The sequence below is a fragment of the Bos taurus genome, chromosome 19 (assembly GCF_002263795.3).
Source record: "Bos taurus isolate L1 Dominette 01449 registration number 42190680 breed Hereford chromosome 19, ARS-UCD2.0, whole genome shotgun sequence".
Taxonomy (NCBI): domain Eukaryota; kingdom Metazoa; phylum Chordata; class Mammalia; order Artiodactyla; family Bovidae; genus Bos; species Bos taurus.
This window is the reverse complement of record NC_037346.1, coordinates 49294453-49320810: the sequence shown is the minus strand read 5'-3', so window position 1 is coordinate 49320810 and position 26358 is coordinate 49294453. Positions and strand designations below refer to the sequence as shown.

Genomic DNA, 26358 nt, shown 5'->3' with positions numbered 1-26358 from the left:
ACTCAGAGCCAGACAGCCTGAGTTAGTCCATTCCAGAGCCATCATGTAAATGTATGATTTGGGGCATACTATTCAACCTTTCCCTGCCTTCGTTTTCTTGTCTGTAAAATGACCCTCACAGAGTTGTATGAGAGGGTTAAGGAGTGAATAAATGAATTATTATATACCAAATACTTGAGACAGCGCCTGATGATAGTACAGTATCCATAGTTTTGACATTATTACCTCAGTGTTGAGTCATGTCTGTGTGTCTCAGATTGGACTGAGGAATGGTTACCTCGGATCATCATTTTGACCCAAAGTTATTCCAGAACTTCCTGGGATTGAGAAACACTGGGCAATTACAAGTGCTGACAAGGTTATGGAGAGCCTGGCGCTCTCGGACACGACTGGTGGGAATGCAAAATGGTGCAGCCATGGCATCTGGCAGGTCCTCAAAAAGTTAAACATAACCATATGATGAACGGTTCCACTCTAAGTATATACCCAAGAGAAACAAAAAGACATGTTCACACCAAGCATCTACAAGAATGTCCGTGGCAGCATTATTCATAATAACCAAAGAGTGGACACAAGTGCACATCAACTGATGAATGGGTACATTAAAATGGTATATCCATACAATGGAATATTATTCTGCCATAAAAAGGACGCTGAGAGAATCCAAACACAAAAGACCACGTACTATGTTATTCCATTTATATGAAATGTCCAGAATAGACAAATCGGAGACAGAAAGTAGATTGGTGGTTGCTTCAGGTGTGAGGTAGGGGAGGAGGTTGGAGTGACTGCTAATGGGTATGGGGCTTCTATTTAAGGTGATGGAATAGTCTAAGATTAGATTGTAGTTACGGTTGCACACCTCTATGAATAGACTAAGAACCACTGATCTGTACACTTGAAATGAGAGAATAACATGGGAGTGAATAAAGCTATTTTAAAAAAGAAAAATCAAGTTCTAGGTTCAGGTCTGGGCTCTGGGACTCCCAACTTTCTGAAAGCAAGTCATTAGGAAAGGAGTCTGGGATCTGTTTTTAACAACCCCACCAGACGAGGTGAAGTTTTAGAAACATACTTTTAGAATACGATTTTTGCTTCACTGGTATGGGAGGGATTAGTACCCTTTAGCTTGCAGTTTCCACCATGTACTGGGCAGTGTGGGGGGTATAGTATGACAATAATGATGATCTCAAAGTGGATAATGCAGGTCTTCCAGAAGTTTCACCTCTGCATGTTTTTGAAGTATGGAGCCCCCAGAGAGCCTCAGACTTGTCTCCCTGGCCTGTTCTCTGCAGCCACCATCCCTTCTCTCCCTTGGCAGGTATGGACAATGCAGCCAGGCTCCCAGCACCACCCAGAAACCAACTATAAAATTTCCAGTGCACTTGCCTGTTTCACTTTAAGACTCGCTTACATTCACTTTCCTTCTTGTAAGTGATTCTTATTGCCATAGCAACCCTAATCAATCACTGGACTAAAAATAGCTCTTTCGTTTTTTTTTTCCAAAGCATGTCTGTAGTGAATAGAAAATTGAGCTCTGCCGTGCATTTTGCATATGCTGCTTTCCTTTCCTGACACTGAACTGGGGTGTGTCTGTGTCTGGGAATTATTCTTGCAAGGAGCCCAGGTACTTCACTCATCTTTCCTGGATTTCTTCTTCCTGACTGCAGATTCCCCCCTATCACTTCCAAGAGATACAAGTACATGTTTTTAATGTTAACAGGGAACATCACTTTCCTGCACATTCGGTTTCAGATGCTGGAGATTTCACAGCTACCTGATGATCACTTTCCAATAAGAGATTCATTCCAGTGGATCACATTGTGTTTGGAAGGCAAATTAAGGATGCTCAGATGCTGGTTCAAAGGAAGTTAGTCCTGGCGGGGAGCAGATGAGAGCAACACTAGTAAGATTCTTCTGGCTTAGGAGGATCTAAGCTAGAAAATCAAAGAGGAGATGACAAGAGTTTTTTTTCCTCCTTTCCCCGGTTTCTCCATGATACCTGTGTTATTTTTAGGGGCCCATGGACAGAGGAGCCTGGTAGGCTACAGTCCGTGGGGTCGCTAAGAGTCAGATACGACTGAGCAACTTCACTTTCACTTTTCACTTTCATGCAATGGAGAAGGAAATGGCAACCCACTCCAGTCAACCCACTCCAGTATTCTTGCCTGGAGAATCCCAGGGACAGAGTTGCCTATTGGGCTGCCGTCTGTGAGGTCACACAGAGTCAGACATGACTGACGCAACTTAGCAGCAGCAGCAGCAGCAGAGGCAAAATAAACCCTGGATCTAATAAAGGGAATATTTGTTAACGATCCTCTGGCCAAGCTGCTTTTCTAGTCAACAAGAGAAAGAAAGAGATTTTTCATAGGGAGAAGGTTCTAGATCTTGAATGGGCCCAGGGGAGGAAGAGGGCAGAGGAGGGGCTGAAATGAACTCATTAATGTCCCCTAGACTCTGAGGGATGAGGCTATTTCACGGCCCTCTCTCTGCTTCATTGTGCTGCTCTGCAGTCACTGCCGCAGCCCTCTGCCTGTGAGCAGGTTCATCTCATGGGACCCTCTGGGGCTCCCAAATGCTGTCTTTTGATGCTATTTCTTAGCTTCTCTCAGCCTCAGTTTTTTAAAATAAGGCTAAGTGAACCAGCAGGCATAAAGCTTTAAGATCTAGTAACTCATGGAAATTCTGGTAGTATTCTTGTTTCCCTGTGTGAAATTGGCAAAGGGGTCAAGGAAGTCTGAGAAGAGGTGAAAGGAAAGGGCCCCTGTGCAGAAAGAGGAGCTGCTTTAGGAAAAGGAAGACAGTAAAAAGGATGGACCTGGAAGATGTGTGGATGTGTCCTCAAAATACAAGTTAGGGGTCAGAGCAAGGCTGGAAGGACCCAAGCCTGCTCCTTGGCTTAGCTGCCGCCATCCATGTCACAGGAAGGACTGATCAGGTGAACACTGTTGCTGCCACTTCAACAAATTCACAGCCTCCCAAGGCATCCTTACACACACACACACACACAGTGGAGGAGTCTCCCTACACACATGCCATCTCTATTTAGTCCCCATCTGGGCCGTGGGATTTCATGCAGAGGAGTACAATGAGGCACACCAACGTTTCTGTAGTATCTGTTCAGCCAGACCTTGGCCTGGCTTTGGACGTTTATTATCTCACTCCACAGCTAAGAGATTGGTATCGTATCCATTTTACAGACGAGAAAACTTAAGCTCAGAGTGATTAAGGAATTCGCCGAAGGTCTCAGTTTCTTCCGAAAAGAAGCCGGAGTTTGAATTAAATGTTGTTTCACTCCAAAACCTGTATTCTTTCTACTGAGCAACCGCACTTGCCCCCTGTGGGCTAGGTGCACACTGCTGCATCTGGACAACAATCAGTGGCAAGTTTCATGGCATCAGTTTCTAGCAAATACCACCCTGGGCAGTTAGCAGTGGCCATTGACAGAGGGGATGATATTACAGATGGAACTAAGTTAGAAAGAGTACAAATTCCCCAATCCCGTTTTCCTAGATATGTTCAAATCTCAAAGTCTGTGACACTTTACTTAGATGAGAGCCAAATGAGTGATTAGGAAGGGAAGCAGTGGTTGTATTCTTGAGGTTGTGTGTTATATTGGTTTTCTATTGCTGTATAATAAATGCCCCACAAATGTGGTGACTTAAAACTTCACAAATTTATTTTCTCAGTGTTTCCACTGGGGCTCAGGTTAACTGAGTCCTTGGTTCAGAGTCTCATCAGGCCGAAATCAAAATCTCAGCCATAGTTGTAATGTCATCTGACTCTCAAGGTCCTCTTCCAAGCTTACTGGTTTTCGGCAGAATTCCGTTTCTTGTGGTTGTAGGACTGAAGTCTGGTTTTCTAGTTGGCTGGCCTCCAGGCATCACTCTTGGCTCTTAGACACTTCCCTCAGGTTCTAGCCACATGGCACTCTAGGACATAGCAGCTTACTTCCTCAAAACCAACCTGCTTTGGACTTCCCTGTTGGTACAGTGGATAAGAGTCCACCTGCCAGTGCAGAGGATGTGGGTTCGATGCCTGGTCCAAGAGATCCCACATGCTGTGGAGCAGCTAGACCTGCGAGCTGCATCTACTGAAGCTTGAATGCCCTAGAGCCGATGCGCCACAAGATAAGACCGCACACCACAATGAAGAGTGACCCCCACTCACCTCAACTAGGGAAAGCCAGCGCAGCAGTGAAGACCCAGAACAGCAAAAAAAATAAAAGAAAAGATCTGCTTCTAAAATGAAGTCTTATATAATGCAACATTATCTGATCCCCAGGGGGGCTTCCCTGATGGCTCAGCTGGTAAAGAATCTGCCTGCATTGTGGGAGACCTGGGTTCGATCCCTGGGTTGGGAAAATCCCCTGCAGAAGGAAATGGCTACCCATTCCAGTATTCTGGCCTGGAGAATTCCAAGGACTCTATAGTCCAGGGGGTCACAAAGAGTCAGACATGACTGAGCGACTTCCACTCCACACTATCTGATCCCCATGGTAATCGGTTCAGAAGAGTAGTGAAAGTGTTAGTCACTCAGTCATGTCCAGTTCTTTGGGATCCAGTGGACTGTAATCAGCCAGCCTACCCCATCCATGGAATTCTCCAGGCAAGAATACTGGAGTGGGTTGCCATGCCGTTCTCCGGGGGATCTTCCTGACCAAGGGATCAAACCCAGATCTCCCCTGTTGGAGGCAGATTCTTTACTGTCTGAGCCACCAGGGAAGTCTCTATTCATAGGTCTCATCTACACTTAAGGGGAGGGATTATGCAAGATGTGCAGTTATACCAGGGATTATACCAGGTGCTGGGAATCTTGGAGACCATCTTAGAACTCTGTCTACCATGAGTATTTTAGTCTTTTCTCCACGATGCTAGGAAAGATTGAAGGTGAAAGGAGAATCGGGTGACAGAGGATGAGATGGTTCCATAGCATCACCAACTCATTGGACATGAATCTGAGCAAACTCTGGAAGATAGTGAAGGACAGGGAAGCCTGGTGTGCTACATGTAGTCCATGGAGTCACAAAGAGTCAGACATGACTTAGCAGCTGAACAACAACCACCATGTTGCTGTGGGCCAACCAAGTGACATGGAGAACACAGGAGTATTCTGAATCCCTTAGACAGTTTTTGATGCTTTTGAACTGTGGTGTTGGAGAAGACTCTTGAGAGTCCCTTGGACTGCAAGGAGATCCAACCAGTCCATCCTGAAGGAGATCAGCCCTGGGATTTCTTTGGAAGGAATGATACTAAAGCTGAAACTCCAGTACTTTGGCCACCTCATGCGAAGAGTTGACTCATTGGAAAAGACTCTGATGCTGGGAGGGATTGGGGGCAGGAGGAGAAGGGGATGACAGAGGATGAGATGGCTGGATGGCATCACTGACTTGATGGACATCAGTCTGAGTGAACTCCAGGAGTTGGTGATGGACAGGGAGGCCTGGCGTGCTGCGATTCATGGGGTCGCTAAGGGTCGGACACGACTGAGCGACTGATCTGATCTGATAGACAGTTTTAGCCAATGAGTGACACTCCTGATAATCTCTCTTCTTGCATCATGCAAGTTTGGTTATGTCAGGATTCCCAACTTTTTTCCCACTCCCACACTACTTACAGTTGCCTCAGTGATATGGAATCCCCCTCTCTGGGAAATGTGTCCAAATCCCTAGGGGATAGCATGTATTTTGAGAAAGTCCATGGTTGGAAGATGGGGTGCTCCCTTCCCCACCCCCTAGATATTTGAAAATGACTAGGTTAGGTGGTATCTTCCCAGCTGAAGCAAAGCCCTTTGTCGCAGAAAGCAGATGCAGGCAACCTGGAAGTAAAATAGATGCTTTGATGCCTGAATAACTGAGGAGACAGGGACTCCCACCATTCCTAATGCAGCGGGTTGTAGGGGAGGGATCCTTCTACTGGAATAGCATTGGAGCTTGTCATTTGGTTGGTGAGCCGGACAAACAGACAGCTCAATGTGGTGATGGAAAAGGAGGTAAATGCTGTGACAAAAATACAAACAGGATGCTACCTGTATACACCAGATAATCATTCTGAAGTGGTGTTTGAAATGGTAAGATTTAGGAAAGAAATATCAAGCTAAGGGCATTGTGGGCAAAAAACATGGCAGCCAGAATGTTTAATGAAATGGGAAGTGATCTTCTGTGACGGGCTATGGGATGAATACCAGGCAAAGCCAGAAAAGAAGATTCAGGTCAGAAGCAGAAGACTCCAGGTCTTCCCCTCAAGGAGAGAAACTGAGTCAGCAGGACCCAGAAGTTCACTGTTTGTGATGGGTGAGTGTATCAAATAGTAGGTGGAATAATGTCCCCCTTAATATTCATGTCCACCAAAACCTCAAGTGTGACCTTATTTGGAAGTAGAATCTTTGCAGGTGTTATTAGTTAAGCACCTTGAGATGAGAGATGAAATCACACTAGATTTAAGGTAGGATAAATCCAATAACTGTTGTCTTATAAGAAGACACAGAGGGACATATGGAGGGAAGAAGGTGATATGGAGACAGAGGCAGAGATTGGAGTTGCAGCCACAGACCAAGGAGCCCCTGGGGCCACTGGAAGCTGGGAGAGGTGGGAGAAGCTAGGCCACTGGAAGCCTAGAGCCTTCAGAGGGAGCACAACATTGCCAACATCTTGATTTCAGACTTCTGGACTCTAGGACCATGTGAAGATACATTTCTGTTGTTTTAAGCCGCCAGATTCATGGTAATTCGACAGCTCTGGGAAACTTGTACAGTGCAGAACATTCAGATTCAGTATGGATGTTTCAAGTTTGATGTGCCTAGAGGACCCTTGTCGGGGACAGCCAGTGGGCATCTGGACCTGTGAGAAGGGCAGCCGGGTGAGACATGTCAGTTACGGAGGATTCATAAAAATGGGTCATGGAAAAGTCAGGAACAGATGAGCTCAATTGGAGCAAGTAATAGGGTGGAGGGCAGAACCTGAGGGACCACTTTCACTGAAGGACCAGAGGAGGGAAGAGAGCTGCTGTCACTGGAGGAATTGCTGAGTCGTATAAAACAGTGGGCTTCTCAGATGGCACTGGTGGTAAAGAACCTGCCTGCCAGTGCAGGAGACATAAGAAACACGAATTCGTTCCCGGGGTCAGGAAGATCCCCTGGTGGAGGAAATGGCAATCCAGTATTCTTGCCTGGAGAATCCCGTGGACAGAGGAGCCTGAAGGGCTATAGTCCATGGAGTCGCAGAGAGTCAGACATGACTGAAGCAACTTAACACACACACACACACACACACACAGAAAACAGTTTAGGGAGGCCTACGGGGTGTAGATGGAGAAGCAGTGCTGCTTTGAAAATTCTCTGGTAATCAGTCCTTCCATACCATATTGCGCTGCTTGAGAAAAAAGATAGGAGGTGGAAAAGTAGAGCCAGCAAGCATCAACTATTCTTTCAATAGAGTTTGGTTGTGAAGACAAGGAGGAGTGGGATTGGTTTTAGATCAGAAGAAACATAACTGAGGTTATTTGATGCTTGTTTGTTTTTTAAGAGTATGACCCTTTTCATTATATGTTTAGACAGTAGGAAGGAAGCAGGGAGAGGATGCAAATAATCAATGAAACAAGTTTCCAGAGAAGAAGCTTACAAATATATTTAACCATGCACCTACTCTGTGCCAGGTACTGTGCTGGGTTTACCTGAATGATCCTCACTGATCTTCTAAGCACGCCTACAGAGTAGAAAAAAATCGTCCCTGCTGGGGATGGGAAAATAATTTGCCCAAGTCGATACATCTCAGGTCTGATGACTCCTCTGTGTCTCAGTTCTGATCATTATATTATTTTTTTTCCCCACTGGGATAAAGAAGGCAGCATCTTTCTCTGATTCACAAAGAATAGGAAGCAACATAAAGAAGAAGATTTGCGACAATGGAGGAGAGGGAAAAAGTAGGTGTTCCTGTCACTTGATCTGTGTCATTGTTAAACAATGAACCAAAATTATCAACTGCAAGGAAGGAAGAGTGAAGCCAAGCACGGGTCTTGAGAAGGGAAGGGGTTTAAGATAACCTCAGTGGTGACATACAATAGGGAGCCAGCTAGGGAGAAAGGAAAAAAAGCCTTACTCAACAGTTTAAACTCGATTAGGATTAGAGGAACAACAGACTGCTTCCAAATCAGGAAAGGAATATGTCAAGGCTGTATATTGTCACCCTGCTTATTTAACTTATATGCAGAGCACATCATGTGAAATGCCAGGCTGGATGAAGCACAAGCTGGAATCAAGATTGCTGGGAGAAATATTAATAACCTCAGATATGCAGATGACACCACCCTTATGGTAGAAAGCGAAGAACCAAAGAGCCTCTTGATGAAAGTGAAAGTGGAGAGTGAAAAATTGGCTTAAAACTCAACATTCAGAAAACTAAGATCATGGCATCCAGTCCCATCACTTCATGGCAAATAGATGGGGAAACAATGGAAACAATGAGAGACTTATTTTGGGGGGGCTCCAAAATCACTGTGGATGGGGACTGCAGCCATGAAATTAAAAGACACTTGCTCCTTGGAAGAAAAGCTATGACCAACCTAGGTAGTGAATTAAAAAGCAGAGACATTACTTTGCTGACAAAGGTCCGTCTAGTCAAAGCTATGGTTTCTCCAGTAGCCATGTGTGGATGTGAGAGTTGAACTATAAAGACAGCTGAGTGCTGAAGAATCGATGCTTTTGAACTGTGGTGTTGGAGAAGACTTTTGAGAATCCCTTAGACTGCAAGGAGATCCAACCAGTCAATCCTAAAGGAAATCAACCCTTAATAGTCATTGGAAGGACTGATGCTGAAGTTGAAACTCCAATACTTTGGCTACCTGATGCAAAGAACTGACTGATTGGAAAAGACCCTGATGCTGGTCAAGATTGAAGGCAGGAGGAGAAGGGAATGACAGAGGATGAGATGGTTGGATGGCATCACCGACTTAATGGACATGAGTTTGAGCAAGCTCCGGGAGTTGGTGATGGACAGGGAAGCCTGGCATGCTACAGTCCATGGGGTCGCAAAGAGTCGGACGTGACTTAAGCGACTGAACTGACTGACTGAGGATTAGGATTTTTAGGGAAGCTAACCTACTTGGGAGAAGCAGGAGTTGATCTGAAGATGGACATCTAGTTGGAAAGATTTTAGTGATAGTGTCAAAAATGCCCCAAGCCAGAGACGCTTCAGATTTTAACATGAAGCAATGTATACTACAGGGCTCTGAGAATCAGCCGTTGATATCCTAAGGGGATTATCAGTCCCAAACCACTGCTGAAGGAGATAGAGCTGAGCAGCCTGGGGCTGGCCTGTCCGTGTCTTCCCATTGCCTTGCCAAAACCAAGTACCCTTCAAGCCTCTTGCAGGATTGCCATTCTGACATGAAAATAACCTAAGTCCCTTGACTCAAAAATAACAACATCTGTTAATTTGCATAAGAGTTTTGCATTTCGTATTTTGGGTTTAATATCCAAAATTCACTTGTTTGAATTTTGAATGCTAAAATTCACTTGTTTGACCTTAGTTAAGTGGTTTAGAGATTCAGCTGATTAAAAACTCTTTACGGGTTCCACTCTGACTCACCTAGACCCACCTCCCACCCTGGACAGCTCTGTTCTTTTGCTGCTTGGTACTGTGCACACATTGGATTGAGCCTCATGAATTTTGGGTTGCAGGCATGCTAAGTCACTTCAGTCGTGTCCAACTCTTTGGGACCCTATGGACTGTAGCCTGCCAGGCTCTTCTGCCTGTGGGATTCTCCATGCAAGAATACTAGAGTGAATTGCCATGCTCTCCTCCAAGAAATCTTCCTGACCCGGGGATCAAACCCCTGTCACCTGTGGCTCCTGTGTTGCAGGCGGATTCTTTCCCTGGCTGAGCCACCGGAGAAGCCAAATGATGGGTTAAAAAAGGACAAATCGGTTCACCTGAAGCTTGATATTTTGAAAAGTCTCTGCAGGTTCATGTTCTCAAGTTCACAAGGCTATTGAGAACTCTGTGTTGGGGCTCTTGGCTCATGACAGGCGGTCCTTCCTTAGAACTCCCTGGGTCTGGATGTGAGGGCAGCAGTTGTGCAGCGAGAGGTTTGAGAGGAGACAGCAAAGAAGGTGTTAATGAATGATCGCACGGCTTCGTTCTCCATAAAGGCAATTACTGGGATTGATTGTTTCCATGTTTCCTTAGTCACGGTTCAGCTTGCTTGTTTCACTCAGATTAAGACAGATGAACGCTGAATGCACACAGACGTGTGATGTCAGGAGAATTATCAATGGTACATCGAAGGCCTCTGCTTTCTTGAACAGATGCCACTTGGGGGAACTCAGTGGAGCTGAAAGGGGATCAAGGCCACCATGAGATGACCAAGTGGGGCAAGGGTGTGTATGGTGGACCACAGGATTTTAGATAATGCATCTTCTCTCTTTCCTTCCCATACGTGATATAGTGGGGTGGTGTTCCAGCTTACACCTGCAATAGCATGCTGCAAGGCTTGACAAAGAAAAATGCTTGAGCCCCATCCCCTGAGTTTCTGATTCAGTGGGTCCGGCACTGGGCCCAGAAATTTGCCTTTCTTAGAAGTTCCAGGGTGCTGCTGCTACAGGTTCAGCAATCTCATCCTGAAAACCAGTGAGGTCTTCATCAAGAGCATAGACACTGATCAGGCCACCAGACTTTGAATCACGACTTTACTTTTTACTAGCCGTGTGGTCGTGGGCCATGTACTTAACCAGTAGCCAGGACATAGAAGCAACCTAGATGTCCAGTGGCAGAAGAATGGATAAAGAAGAGGTGGCACATATATACAATGGACTGTTACTCAGCCATAAAAAGAATGAAGTTGAGTCAGTTGTAGTGAGGTGGATGAAAGTTGAGCCTGTCAATACAGAGTGAAGTAAGTCAGAAAGAGCAAAACAAATGTATATTAAAACATATACGAAATCTATTAAAATGGCATTGATGAACCTGTTTGCAGGGCAGGAAGAGAGGTGCAAACATGGAGAACAGACTTGGGGACATAGCCGGGAGATTGAATTGAGAGTCGCATTAACGTCTGTATCCTACCATGTGTAAAATCGAGAGCTAGCAGGAAGCTACTGGATGGCACCAGGAGCTCAGCTTGGTGCTCTGTGATGATGGCCTAGAGGGGTGGGATGGGAGGGCTGAGGGAGGTTCTGGAAGGAGGGGATATACAAATAATTATGGCTGCCTTGCATTGTTGTACAGCAGAAACCAAAACAACATTGCAAAGCAATTATATTCCAATTTTTTTTAAAAAAAGGTAATGACAATAGTTCCTATTTCATGGGATAGTTAGAAGGAATAAATGAATTAGAACTTGGAAGCACTGAGACCAGTGCCGGGTCTATGTACATTGGATAAATAAAAGAGGCAACTTCTTGGAACTGGGAGCATGTGGACCCAAGCCTCACTCCTCCAATACCTGCAGCTCCCAGTGGGGTTGCTGGGTCCTTTTAGTTTGTAGTCTGCGATCCTATCTCTAGAGGTCAGGAAGGTTAATGCCCAGCTCAGGGCCAACGCCAGCAGGAGGAAGGCCACATCGACCTCCATCAAAATCCTCTTCTCAAGCTATGCTAATCCTTCATCTACTGAATACGTGGAATGGGCTCAGTGAGATGTGGGTGTCAGGGTGATGTGCATTTGGGGTTTTTCTCCCCTGTGCCGGCAGAAAGACAGACTGTCTTTCATGTCAAGTTCACATGCAGCCTTATACTGATTGGTTAAATGTTTGCTCGATATGCAGAACTGATATGTTTTACGCACATGGTTTCATTTAACCCTCACAATGTCACTGCTAAGTAATCATTGCTGTCTCTGTTTCAATATTGCTGGGGTTCAGATAAATTCAATGACTTGTCCAAAGTCACATGGCTATCAAGTGATAAACCCCAAACTAAAAGCCAGGTCTGTCTGACCTGAATAATTTATAACCGTAAAGCTCTACTCTACCACCTCCAGCTTATTATGAATATTTATATAATGGTTAAGGCTGGCCCCCAGGTATCCAGCCGTGGTAGCTGCTCCCTAAAGGGAAGCACCCTGGAACTGGGACTGTCTCTGTTTCAGGGGGTTGGTTTTCTATAAAGCCTGTGGTCGGACTCACAGAATATACTCCTTTAGGAAATGTCCTCTTTGCCAACTTCTCTTGCTGCTGCTGCTAAGTCACTTCAGTCGTGTCCGACTCTGTGCGACCCCATAGATGGCAGCACACCAGGCTCCCCCATCCCTGGGATTCTCCAGGCAAGAACACTGGAGTGGGTTGCCATTTCCTTCTCCAGTGCATGAAAGTGAAAAGTGAAAGTGAAGTCTCTCAGTCGAGTCCAACTCTTCGCAACCCCATGGACTGCAGCCCACCAGGCTCCTCCATCCATGGGATTTTCTAGGCAAGAGTACTGGAGTAGGGTGCCATTGCCTTCTCCAGCCAACTTATCTCATTGCCTAGTTATTCTCTCTGGCCTGATTCCTGGGTGAAATTGTGTTCACATCACCAAAAGTAGCTTTGCTTACATTTGGATATGGACTTAGTGTCTTAACATCTCTGGTTTCGGACAGTGGTCACAACCAGAAGGCCAGGAGAGCATGCAGAGGCTAGGCTGAAGATGTGAAGAGAGAAAAAACTGGTATGCTGATGAAACCTTTCTCTTTTCCCATAGTGCTCCTTTCTGCCGAAATTCTCCATTCACATAGAAACGAAGTATGAGGACAACAAAGGAAGCAACGACAGCGTGAGTAGCCCCCTTGCTCTCCCCACCCGCCCCCGCCCCAGTCCACACTGTGTTCTCCCCCGCTGGACGGAGCCAGCCCCACCATCTGTGCCTGGGACCTCAGAGAACCTCTGGCTTTTCTTCTCATTTTTATGTACTTTCTCTGGGCCTCTATGCAGAAATCTCTGTCACCTGGAGTGATTGTTGTCGGGGATCAAGAGGGATGAGGGGGACCTCAGAGTCTAGAATTTGATTTCTGGCCATTGGATTGAACACACATTTTCTCCATGGCAATTGACGTTTACTTAGAAGGATGAATACGATCAGATGTGTGTGTGTATGCTGTACGTATTTTCTGGGCTATGCATATGTTCACATACACACACTCAGACGTGCCCACGAATCCCACTTTAAAAATCAGTGTAACCCTCCTGCAAGAATGTTTTCCTCATGAAGCATTCTGTCGCTAAATTTCAGTCAAGAACTTTGTTGATTAGTATTGCTTAAACTTCACTTCTGACCTGGCTTTTACCCCACCTCTTTCTGTCAGAGCAATAGATTTCTAAATTCCCTTCCCTTTATGAGTGGATGATGTGACCTACAGCAACCTCACTCTGACCTTGAGCTGTGGGTTCAGTCAGAACCCATGAGGGAAGACTCTGTATCTAGAAGCTGCAAGGCTTCACCTGTTTATTTCTGCCTCAATTACACGTTTTGCATTTGTGGAGAGTGAATGAAAATTGAGGCTGTATCGAAATGAATGAGAGAGTCTCCAGACAAAGTGACCCCTTTGGTGCCTTCACTGAGCTAAGGAAATACAAAACAAGATGCAGGAGGTTTTGGAGGTGCCTAAGTGCCAGAAAGAAGTATCTAAGGGCTCATGCTATGCTATGCTAAGTCACTTCAGTCGTGTCTGACTCTGTGCGACCCCATAGACGGCAGCCCACCAGGCTCCCCCGTCCCTGGGATTCTCCAGGCAAGAACACTGGAGTGGGTTGCCATTTCCTTCTCCAATGCATGAAGGTGAAAAGAGAAAGTGAAGTCGCTCAGTCGTGTCCGACATAAACATTGTCAGTTTACAGCTTTGGCCAGGCCTACTTTGTGTTTCATCATGTTAACAGCTTCTAGAAACATCTTCCAGAAGGTTCCTCCCCTTGGCAAGAACAGATTCTTCTAGAAGACATGGATTTGTGCCGCACTCAGATGGTCCCAATCAAGGTGGAGTCTGCTGGACCAGAGCTTGAGTGGTTCCCAGGAGGGGTCACCCGACAACTATTGATACAATTCACACCAGCGTGGGAAAGAGGACACTGGTTCATCCACTCAGTATTTTGGAACACAGCTACATTCATTCGTCTGTGGCAGAATGGGTACCTAAAACAGAACTTATGTGCTTCACAAAGCCCAGAGTATTTACTACCTGGCCCTTTACAGAAAAAAAGTTTTCTAACCCCTGCCTGGTTAGAGAGACTCAGATCAGAACAGCACCCACCAGGTCTCCAGATTTGACCACTTGATAGATCTGTCCCAGGTGAATGCCAACTCCAGAGTTCCTGAAACTATCCAGAGAAGAAAAGACTGCTCCCCTCAAGGATGCTTGTCCCCCCATGAGTTAAGGAGCGTCAGTGGGTAGCGTCCCCTGGTGATGGGTGACCTCAGAGGAAACGTTTAGTCCCATCTCCTTGTCTATAGCCTGAAATCAGGCTTCCCTGATAGCTCAGTTGGTAAAGAATCCACCTGCAATGCAGGAGACCCCAGTTCAATTCCTGGGTCTGGACGATCCCCTGGAGAAGGAATAGGCTACCCACTCCAGTATTCTTGGGCTTCCCTTATGGCTCAGCTGGTAAAGAATCTGCCTGCAATGCGGGAGACCTGGGTTTGATCCCTGGGTTGGGAAGATCCCCTGGAGAAGAAAAAGGTTACCCACTCCAGTATTCTAGCCTGGAGAATTCCATGGACTATGGGGTCGCAAAGAGTCAGACACAACTGAGCGATTTTCACTTTCACTGGGGCCAACTCCAGCAAAGTCTTGTGGTCTAAAGTAGTGTTGCACAGTGTAACTTGAACTCTTGTAAAGTAATGACTCTTTCTGATTGGAAAATTAACACATGATTCTTAAAACTTGGAAAAAAAAAAAGGTAAAGCAAAACCAGTAGTAATCTCATGCTTCAGAGATGACTGCTGTTAGCATTTTGGTTCATCCTGCAAAATATTAATGAATTTACTTTTCAACCAATTTCACTAAAATTGAATCATACAACATCCTGTTTTTAACATGTCACAAAATATCCTTCCCAGTAATTTTTAATAGCTACCCTGCATTCCCTACTTAAATGTATTTCTTTAAACAATTGCCAGTCACTGAATATGGGAGTGGGTATGACCATTTTGATGTATCTGTAGACCATATGGCACCCCACTCCAGTACTCTTGCCTGGAAAATCCCATGGATGGAGGAGCCTGGTAGGCTGCAGTCCACGGGGTCGCTAAAAGTCGGACACAACCGAGCAACTTCACTTTCACTTTTCACTTGCTTGCACTGGAGAAGGAAATGGCAACCCACTCCAATGTTCTTGCCTGGAGAATCCCAGGGATGGGTGAGCCTGGTGGGCTGCCATCTATGGGGTCGCACAGAGTCAGACACGACTGAAGTGACCTAGCAGCAGCAGCAGTAGCAGCATAGACCATCAAGAAAAGGATGATAGAGATCAAACATGCCTTAATTGCTTTTCTTGGCACAATCTAAAAAACATGGGGTTGAGGGAAGCAATAGGGGTTAAAACATCTTTTAGTCTTTCTAGACAGATTGTCTTGCTTTCTCTTTTTCTCTATGGTGCTGCCCTGTCTTCACAGATAGTTATAACCCACTCCCTTTGTAGAGGTTTGGAATGGATGTGTGGCCCCACCATGAGCCTGATAGGTTGGTAGGACCAGTGTGATCTTCTGGTTTATCCTCTGCTCAAGTCTAACCAAAAAAAAAAAAAATCACATGGTTATCATTTATTGTCTTGTGTCCCGTTTTTGGCAGGCGCTAAGGTCTTTTTTTTACTACTCTCCTAGGAATTTAGCTTTGTCACTACTCTCCTAGGAATTTAAAATACCAAGTGAGCCATCCTAAAGTCAGGACCTATGCCTAGAGCCAGCATTCTCTACCCAAGCCAAAGCCCAGTTCTCTCTGAGACTTAGGCCAGCCTGCAAGAAAAGCAGTGAACCCCGGAGCACTTGTGAGCAGTCCTTGTCAGCACAGTTTGCTTCCTCTGGGAGAAATGCCAGCTATCGCACCCTGTGTTGCCTCCTTCTCCCCAACTTGCTGGCTCTGAGACTGCCCATGCAGCCAGCTCTGTATCTCTGTCATGGCACCCACCTTGCCCAAGTCCAAGTTCACTAAGTGTTTTTGCCCAGCTTCGGCCTGGCTCTGATCCATATATCCCCAGGTCTCGCTTCTGAGCCATTGGACCAAACAAGCCAGCTCCAGCTCAGTTAGACTTCTTTGCCAGTTTGCCGCCTTCTAATTTCCATATTCAGCAGCAGCTGTTGGTCACCCAGCTGGTTCAAGCTTGGTCCCTGGAGGCAGAAAAGGAAGACTTCATTGGTTTTCATTCACACTTGTTAACGTTTCCAAATCAGAACATGAGGAATATGTATTTATGTAATAATACTTTATTAAAAGATCGCTTTGTCCAGGGGTTCAAAGCTAGAGCCTTAAGCAGATGGCGTGTGCTGGCATGCTCTTTTCTGTCCAGGGATGAGTATAGAGTTTCTGGTGGGAGGCAGAATTGCTAAAGAAAGCAGTGCAGTGGTGGATGTTTCTCTTGTCTCACTGCTTTGCCAAAGTATTTAATAAACTCAGGCCATTTCTTTGCATTTTCTGGGTATATAGTCTTATCATTCAGCTACCATCCTTCATACTGCTATCTGCGTCCTGTTTCTCTCCCTACCTGCCAGAACTTTAATGAAATGGATGACGATAAGAAGCAATAATTAAATTGGAAACACTACTGATAATCATATTGATTACTGATTGAATAGAGTCCATGTTGTTATCCTCTTATCAATCACCACCTATGTCATCTTTTTACGTGACCCAATACCGCAGGTAAAAAAAATAGAAATCGGTATATCTAGATTTAAATAATTTCTCCTTGTTAAAATAAAGCTAGTATATTTATGAATGTGAAAACCTATAAACCGTGCTTATATTAACCAGGACACAATGGGGAACTTGTCTTAAATTGAGGCCCATTTATTTTATGCACCCGCTGATGAGAACTATTTAGGCTTTAATTAGTGCTGGGAGGACGGCACCATGCCAAAGTAAGGCTCTGTTGTTTGTCCAAGGCCATAAATCTAGATCTGGGAGAGTCAGTGCTTATCATTCAAGTGTCGGCCGCTGCCAGGTTACTGTCACTCCCTGCAGTTAACGGGGGGGGGGCAGGCCTGCCTTCACTTCCTCCTCCAAACAAAGCAGGTACCACTTAAAGCAGTGGTGCTCAGCCTTCACTGCATCTTGGACTCAGAAACTCTAACCCTAGCTCCTGCCTGATTTCTGCCCATCCTGGGATTCTGATTTAATTGGTCCTGGGAGCAGACTGGTCTAGGGCAGTGCTTCCTACACTGTGTCTCTAGGAATACAGAGTTTGCCAGTCGCAAGTGTGTGGACTTGTAGAGTCTACCCTCTGGTCAAACCTGATTCATTCTCTTTGGAGGGTATAAGATAGGCCATCCCCACCCCACTTGAGGATTTAGGCCACTGGTTCTCAGTCCTGCCTGCAGAGTAAAGTTACCTGGGAAGCTTTGGATTCCCTGATGCCACTATCCCACTCCCCGGGATTCTGATTTCATTTATCTGGGATGGGGGTCCAGTCACTGGGATTTGTTGCACTTCCTCAGGGTAACCTAAGAGCCATTAAGGCTGAGAACTACAGATTTAAAGAAAATATGAAGTGCTGCTGCTAAGTCGCTTCAGTCGTGTCTGACTCTGTGTGACCCCATAGACGGCAGCCCACCAGGCTCCCCTGTCCCTGGGATTCTCCAGGCAAGAACACTGGAGTGGGTTGCCATTTCCTTCTCCAATGCATAAAAGTGAAAAGTGAAAGTGAAGTTGCTCAGTTGTTCGACTCTTAGCGACCCCATGGACTGCAGCGTACCAGGTTCCTTCATCCATGGGATTTTCCAGGCAAGAGTACTGGAGTGGGGTGCCATTGCCTTCTCCATGTGAAGTGCTATGTAAAACCAAACCAAGTTGTCACTCGAGTGTATGTTCCTCGGTTCTTTGTCTCGTCACAACAAAGATTTGGAGTGACGGACGTTAGAGCCCCCTCGGCGTGTCACAGCTCTCAGGTCTTGGATAGACCGTGTTATAGCTCTCAGGTCTCGAAAGGACCATGTTATAGCTCTTAGACAAATCAGTGTTACAGCTCAGTGTTACAGCTCTATTTTATTTAGAAGATAGCCGGAAAATCCATCTCTGAGGCGTGAGGGCACATTGATCCAAAGACGCAAAGAGAAGAGCGCCCCAGCGCACGGGGAAGAGAGAGAGAGAGAGAGAGAGAGAGAGAGAGCTAGCTTTGGCTCCTCTTTTTATATGTTTATCTCTCCTTGGGCCTGTCCTATGTAAATTGGGCCAGCCAGGAGTGTTGTTTGTTTTGCCTGAGGTCCTCACTCCAGTCCGTGGACCTTCTTTTGTTCTATTTTCATGGGCTTTTCTCTTGTTTGTCTTTTAGCCACCGCCATTTTGTACTCCTTTTCCCTATTCTGCCTACCTAACAAAGTGAACCCTTAGGAAATCAGGTTCTCCAAATTTCTTCATTTCTTCATACCTCTGAAAACATAAAAGTTTACAAAAAAGCATATTTATAACGACCACCACCACCCCACATACACAATGAAGGGGCCTGAGGGAACCATATTTCTTCTCATTAGCCATTATTCCTCAGCAACAAAACTTCTCTGATCAGATGGAAAGAATGTCCAGTTTAATTCCTTGAAGAGCGAGGTTCTGTTCTTCACAGAACTCTCCTTCGAAGTTGCCTAGAAGTATTGATAATTTAGTTTCTAGTTCAGTTATGTTATAATGGGAAAACACAGAGTTGTTCTTTGTGAAATGAAAAGATTCATATTGAATCTCCAGCTCTATGACTTAAGCAATGGGGTCTTGGCTTCTCTATCAAGAAAACAGAGTAAATAATGTCTGCATCACAGTGTGGAGGATTCATCCAGGTTAATTCATAACCTGGAAGCACTTCATAAACTGTAAGTGCTATACAAATTGTAGGTTTTGCTTCAGTTACGGTCCTACCTTGGGATTAACTGCATTATGGAGGATTTTCTAATGAGACTCTTCTTTTGTCTGAATTGTCAATAAATCATTTCTTGTCAGCAAATTTTGAGTACCTACTATGTGTCAGGCATTGCAAGAGGCAATGAGGATGCAGGAATCAGATAGACAAGTCTCCACTACTCATGGAATGGGGGAAAGCACATAATAAGAAAGAAAACAAGGAATTCCAACTGTGGGAAGTGCTGAAAAGGCAATAAATAGGGTGGAGGAGAGCTCAGCTAGAAGCCATATGATCAGGAAGGCCTCTCACGAGAGGTGACAAATCTGGTGAGACCTGAGGCTGGGAAGGAGCCGACCCTCTGAAGGGTTGTCCAGGCAAGGGGACTGTTGTAAGCTTAGTTGTATCCCCCCAAATTCATATGTTGGAGTACCTGAGACTATAACTATGTTTGAAGATAAGGCTTTTAAAAAGGTGATTAAGTTAAAAGGGGAGTCTCTTGTAGCTTCATCGGTAAAGAATCTGCCTGCAATGCAGGAGACCAGGGTTCAATTCCTGGGTGGGGAAGATCCCCTTGAGAAGGAAACGGCAACCCATTCCAGTATTCTTGCCTGGAGAATTCCATGGACAAAGGAGCCTGGTGGGCTACATTCTGTGGGGTTGCAAGAGTCAGACATGATTAGCAACTAAACCGCCACGTTAAAAGGAGGCTGTGAAGCTGGGGCCAAATCTAAGCTGATTGGTATCCTTCAAAGAAGAGAAAACTTGAATACCCAAAACTAGGGATGTGCACACACAGAGAACAAACCACATGAGGATGACCAAAATCCTTTTTCTGTTCCAGCATTCAGTTTACCACTTAAAAAAAATTTTTTTTATTTGTGCCAGGTCTTAGTTGTGGCACACAGGGATCTTCCATCTTCGTCGCGGCATGCGGGATCTTTAGTTGCAGCATATGGGATCTAGTTCCCTGACCAGGGATCAAACCCAGGCCCCTTCACTGAGAGCACAGAGTTCCAGCCACTGGCCTGGGAAGAGAAGTCCCCCAGTGTCCATTTTAGGATACCATATCACACTGGGTGACTTATGTTTTTCAGTGTTTGCTCTGGCCACTCTGTCAAGAGTGATGGGAGGACAGAAGGAATAGAAGCAGGTATTCCAGCTGGCAGCAAGGGCAAGAATCCAGTTCACAGATGATGTGGCTTCATCTGGAGAGAGGGCAATGGATAAAGATCAGTGTGTTTTGGAAGCAGACTGACTAGGTATTGATGCATTAGATGGGAGCAAAGTAAGGGTGACCTCAGGATTTCTGGGCTTCCCCGGTGGTGCTAGTGGTAAAGAACCCGCCTGCAAATGCAGGAGATGTAAGAGATGCATCCAGATGATCCCTGGATCAGGAAGATCCCCTGGAGGAGGGCATGGCAACCCACTCCAGAATTCTTGCCTGGAGAATCCCATGGAAAGAGGAGCCCAGCAGGTCATAATCCATAGAGGTGCAAAGAGTTGCACATGACTGAAGCAACTTAGCAGGGAGCAGCAGGCTTTCTAGATTTGTCCATGGACCCTAGTGGGGAGTGGGGAATAGTGCAGGAGAAGCAAGAAGTCAAGAGCCCCATTAGGGCACAGTCAGTTTGAGGTACCAGGGAGACTTCCAAGCGGATGGTAGGTAAGGAGTTGGATATATGAATATGGAGTTCAGGGAGAGGTGTCAAGTCATGGTTCAGAGATTGAAATAAGAGAGGTTATCTAAGAAGAGGAATGACAGAGAAAAGAAACTTCTGGTTGCTCCAGGATGGAGAGCACCCTGGTCCTGAGAAGGACCTTCCCATGGCTTTCAATCTAGCTTCTGATTATTTTCTTATCACCTTGGTTAAGACCAAGTCACTTTCAATCACTGAGTTGTGCTTGGTTTTAGGGAGTTAGATTAAATCATTTAGTCAACTACATAGGTCCACCTGAGAAACTGAGTCTCTTCCCCTGGATAGGTGCCTTCTTTGGATGAATTGAGTGAAAATTTCAGTATTTTGACTTGTCTCAACTTGCATTGCCTTGGAGACATGGCCAAGAGTTCTCCTCCTGACCACAAATAGTTCCCGCTGGATGTTACCAACCGACAACCAACAAAGAGGGAATTTTACCATCTAAGGAGAGCTCTATTTATTGAGGATTTGTTATTGCTATAGTCATCATGAAGTTCCTTTCATTAGCGATAATAGTATTTTGAACATCAAGAGGGCAATATGGGTAGATGTAGGATAAAATAATTTATTTACACATTTTGAAATGTTCTAAAATTAATTTGTAAAGCAGGGGTGCCAGTGAGAACCGTAGAATCCATATTTACAAGCCTCTCAAGCTGATTATCCTTTCTTTAAATGGTTTCTAATTGAGGATTATAAAAAGAAAAAAGCATTTGCTTTATTTTTAGACATGTCTGATGTACTGTTCTGTTTTTAACCTTAAGATTGTTACAACCAGCCACCTACAAAATCTGCAATTTTCTCTAATAGGTAGTCGGTAATGCTAAGAAGTTTGCACAAAACACCCCCATTTGCAGTTTTAAAGGATTATTATCCACGATGGCCCATGAAATGGAAATTCAGTGTCCTTACTCAGTCTGTGTCTAATGTATCATTTTGAGGACAGTGGAAAACAGATCATATTTGATTCCTTAAGATGTTGTCTTTGCTCTTTGTAGTACAGTTTGCCATCTGAGAGTTGGATGTAGTAGGGGGAAAAGTGGGTAAGAAGAGCATCTATCCAGCATGAGGACTAGCTTTCAGGTTGAGGAGAGTCACTATGCAGGTTATCTCTACATTCTGTATAGCTAGAGCTAATTGGTAATAATCATTATTATTAATAGGTATAGCTTAAAGTAGTATTTGCTTTCTGTCTAGGCCTGGCTCATTGGTGCTGTGGTATATCTAAAAACAGCCAGGCTGTGCTGACCTATTGGTACTAATGGTTTCGGAAGACAGTTAACCAAACTGGTCAAAAGCAGCATAATCAGAGGGACAAGGTTGAATCCCATGGTTAAGAAACCAGTGGGCAGAGCCAGAAAAGCAGTACCAAGTATCAAGATCTAGATGACCATTTCATAGCTACCTGAGTAACAGTTCATTCAAGCAGGAGTCGTCAGTGGATACCAAACCATTGAGTGTGAAACAATACTAGGGAACAGGAATTCACACTGCCTCAAAGTGTCACTACAGACATTATGTATTAATTACAAGCAGTAGAAAGTTTTACAAATGATATCATGTGCTTCCCTTAACACACAAGAGAAGACTCTATACATGGACATCACCAGATGGTCAACACCGAAATCAGATTGATTATATTCTTTGCAGCCAAAGATGGAGAAGCTCTATACAGTCAGCAAAAACAAGACCAGGAGCTGACTGTGGCTCAGACCATGAACTCCTTATTGCCAAATTCAGACTTAAATTGAAGAAAGTAGGGAAAACCACTAGACCATTCAGGTATGACCTAAATCAAATCCCTTATGATTATACAGTGGAAGCGAGAAATAGATTTAAGGGCCTAGATCTGATAGATAGAGTGCCTGATGAACTATGGAATGAGGTTCGTGACATTGTACAGGAGACAGGGATCAACACCATTCCCATACAAAAGAAATGCAAAAAAGCAAAATGGCTGTCTGGGGAGGCCTTACAAATAGCTGTGAAAAGAAGAGAAGCGAAAAGCAAAGGAGAAAAGGAAAGATATAAGCATCTGAATGCAGAGTTGCAAAGAACAGCAAGAAGAGATAAGAAAGCCTTCTTCAGCAATCAATGCAAAGAAATAGAGGAAAACAACAGAATGGGAAAGACTAGGGATCTCTTCAAGAAAATCAGAGATACCAAAGGAACATTTCATGCAAAGATGAGCTCGATAAAGGACAGAAATGGTATGGACCTAACAGAAGCAGAAGATATTAAGAAGAGATGGCAAGAATACACAGAAGAACTGTACAAAAAAGATCTTCACGACCTAGATAATCACGATGGTGTGATCACTGACCTAGAGCCAGACATCCTGGAATGTGAAGTCAAGTGGGCCTTAGAAAGCATCACTACGAACAAAGCTAGTGGAGGTGATGGAATTCCAGTTGAGCTATTCCAAATCCTGAAAGATGATGCTGTGAAAGTGCTGCACTCAATATGCCAGCAAATTTGGAAAACTCAGCAGTGGCCACAGGACTGGAAAAGGTCAGTTTTCATGGCAATCCCAAAGAAAGGCAATGCCAAAGAATGCTCAAACTACCGCACAATTGCACTCATCTCACACGCTAGTAAAGTAATGCTCAAAATTCTCCAAGCCAGGCTTCAGCAATATGTGAACTGTGAACTTCCTGATGTTCAAGCTGGTTTTAGAAAAGGCAGAGGAACCAGAGATCAAATTGCCAACATCCGCTGGATCATGAAAAAAGCAAGAGAGTTCCAGAAAAACATCTATTTCTGCTTTTTTGACTATGCCAAAGCCTTTGACTGTGTCGATCACAATAAACTGTGGGAAATTCTGAAGGAGATGGGAATACCAGACCACCTGATCTGCCTCTTGAGAAATTTGTATGCAGGTCAGGAAGCAACAGTTAGAACTGGGCATGGAACAACAGACTGGTTCCAAATAGGAAAAGGAGTTCGTCAAGGGTGTATATTGTCACCCTGTTTATTTAACTTATATGCAGAGTACATCATGAGAAATGCTGGGCTGGAAGAAGCACAAGCTGGAATCAAGATTGCCGGGAGAAATATCAATAACCTCAGATATGCAGATGACACCACCCTTATGGCAGAAAGTGAAGAGGAACTCAAAAGCCTCTTGATGAAAGTGAAAGTGGAGAGTGAAAAAGTTGGCTCAAAGCTCAACATTCAGAAAACGAAGATCATGGCATCCAGTCCCACCACTTCATGGAAAACAGATGGGGAAACAGTGGAAACAGTGTCAGACTTTATTTTTCTGGGCTCCAAAATCACTACAGATGGTGACTGCAGCCATGAAATTAAAAGACGTTTACTCCTTGGAAGGGAAGTTATGACCAACCTAGATAGCATATTGAAAAGCAGAGACATTCCTTTGCCAACAAAGGTTCGTCTAGTCAAGGCTATGGTTTTTCCTTTGGTCATGTATGGATGTGAGAGTTGGACTGTAAAGAAGGCTGAGCACCGAAGAATTGATGCTTTTGAACTGTGGTGTTGGAGAAGACTCTTGAAGAGTCCCTTGGACTGCAAGGAGATCCAACCAGTCCATTCTGAAGGAGATCAGCCCTGGGATTTCTTTGGAAGGAATGATGCTAAAGCTGAAACTCCAGTACTTCAGCCACGTCATGCAAAGAGTTGACTCATTGGAAAAGACTCTGATGCTGGGAGGGATTGGGGGCAGGAGGAGAAGGGACGACAGAGGATGAGATGGCTGGGTGGCATCACTGACTCGATGGATGTGAGTCTGAGTGAACTCTGGGAGTTGATGATGGACAGGGAGGCCTGGAGTGCTGCGATTCATGGGGTCGCAAAGAGTCAGACACGACTGAGCTACTGATCTGATCTGATCTGAGGATGCAGCATCACAAATCATGATATGGATCATCCTTGTCAAAAATATTTAACCTGAATCCAATCAGGAGAAAAGAAAGTGAAGTCATTTAGTCATGTCCGACGACTCTTTGCGACCCCGTGGACTGTAGCCCACCAGGCTCCTCCATCCATGGGATTTTCCAGGCAAGAGTACTGGAGTAGGTTGCCATTTCCTTCTCCAGGGGATTGTCCGGAGCCAGGGATCGAACCCCGGTCTCCTGTATTACAGGCAGATGCTTTACCGTCTGAGACACCAGGGAAGAAAGCAAATCAGACAAATCCAAATCGAGGGACACTTCACAAAGCAACTAGCCAAAATTCTTCAAAGAAGAATGTCACCAAAGACCAAAACAAAACAAAAACCTGGGGGACTGTTCTAGATTAAAGGAGACTAAAGTAATTTGACAAGTACATTTAACACCTAATCCTTGCTTAGATTCTGGATTAAGGAAAGGGGTAGCTTGTGCAGGACACAGAAAAGATAGGACAACTGGGGACGTTTTAGTCTGGACCGTACATTCGATACTAGTGCAGTGTGGTATTGAGTCAGTATTGAATGTCCTGCCTTCGATCATTATATTGCAGATATGTAGGAGAATCTCCTTGTTTTTAGGAGATGCATGCTGACATATTTATGAAGTACCATGCAATATACTCTAACTCTCGTATGGTTCAGCCAAAAAAGACATTTATATGTGTATGTTTTTCCTTCTTTAAAAAAATCTTATAAAATTAAGAAACTATTCACATGTTGTAATGAAATGTCAAATAACTTACTTCGAAGTTACACAATGAGTTGTGTGTTGTTGTTGTTTTGTAGTCATGAAGCAGAAGCTTTCAGTCTTCTCTCTTTTGGTAGTATCCCGATTTCATTAGTGAAATAGCAAAATAATTAGCCTAGTCATAAATATTGTCACCATGTCAGCATCAACACTGAGTCCATTCACCCAAAAGCTGTTTATAAAGAGGGGACTTTTTGAATTGCAGAAACCCTAGTTTCTCTCTTGTAATTTCACACTCTAGGTTGTGTTGTGAAGTTTTGAAAAGGCAGGTGGACATGATTCAGACTAGATTTCTAAGTGCACAGCCCTCCAAAGGGTTAGAGCCCAGGATACATTTACAATGTTGTGTTAATTTCTGCTGTACAACAAGTTGATTCAGTTGTACGTATACATGTATATTCTTTTTCATATTCTTTTACATTATGGTTTATATCATCCAACTCTTCTATGAGACTCAAACCTCTTCTCTTTTTGTAATCCATCCTCAGTTCACGTCACTTTGCAATTGTTTCCTAAATGTTTGGCTTTTCTTCCCCTTCATAAGATACCTAATTACTGTGGGGAAACCATGTACTTCACTTTAAAAAAAAGGCACAGCTTTCCTATTTATTTACCTAGAGTTTTGTATTGACATTTGTTGAGCCCAGTTTTGGTACCTCAGAGAATGGATTGCTCACAACAGATGATGACCAACAACCTTTGGATCTTGGAGCCATTTGAATGAGGACACCTTAGGAACCTGCCAAAAGCTTGCAGCTGGCCAGGCCCATTTAGCAGGATGCTGTACTAGATTCAGAGAACTCACCAGCCTCAGACCAAACAGGGTCCAAAGCAGAACTTGGGAATTCAATGATAATAGGACTTCATTGTTCTGAACTCCCTCCCGACAGTGAAACGGAGAACAATGCCCATTCAGTGGATGATTGGGAGAATTCATTGAGATGGTGCATGTCAAATACTCCATAACAGTCGTTCTTTTCTTCTCTTTAACTTCTGTTATGC

The 26358-nt window shown here is 44.6% G+C and overlaps 1 protein-coding gene across 1 annotated transcript in view; it reads left to right on the top strand.

Moving 5' to 3' along the window:
- Positions 1-26358, top strand: part of PITPNC1 (phosphatidylinositol transfer protein cytoplasmic 1) — a 215743-nt gene that overhangs the window by 111933 nt on the left and 77452 nt on the right. The window contains exon 5 of the mRNA XM_059878599.1: positions 12670-12741. Within this exon, the coding sequence (XP_059734582.1) occupies positions 12670-12741 (72 nt within the window). The remainder of the gene's footprint in view (positions 1-12669; positions 12742-26358) is intronic.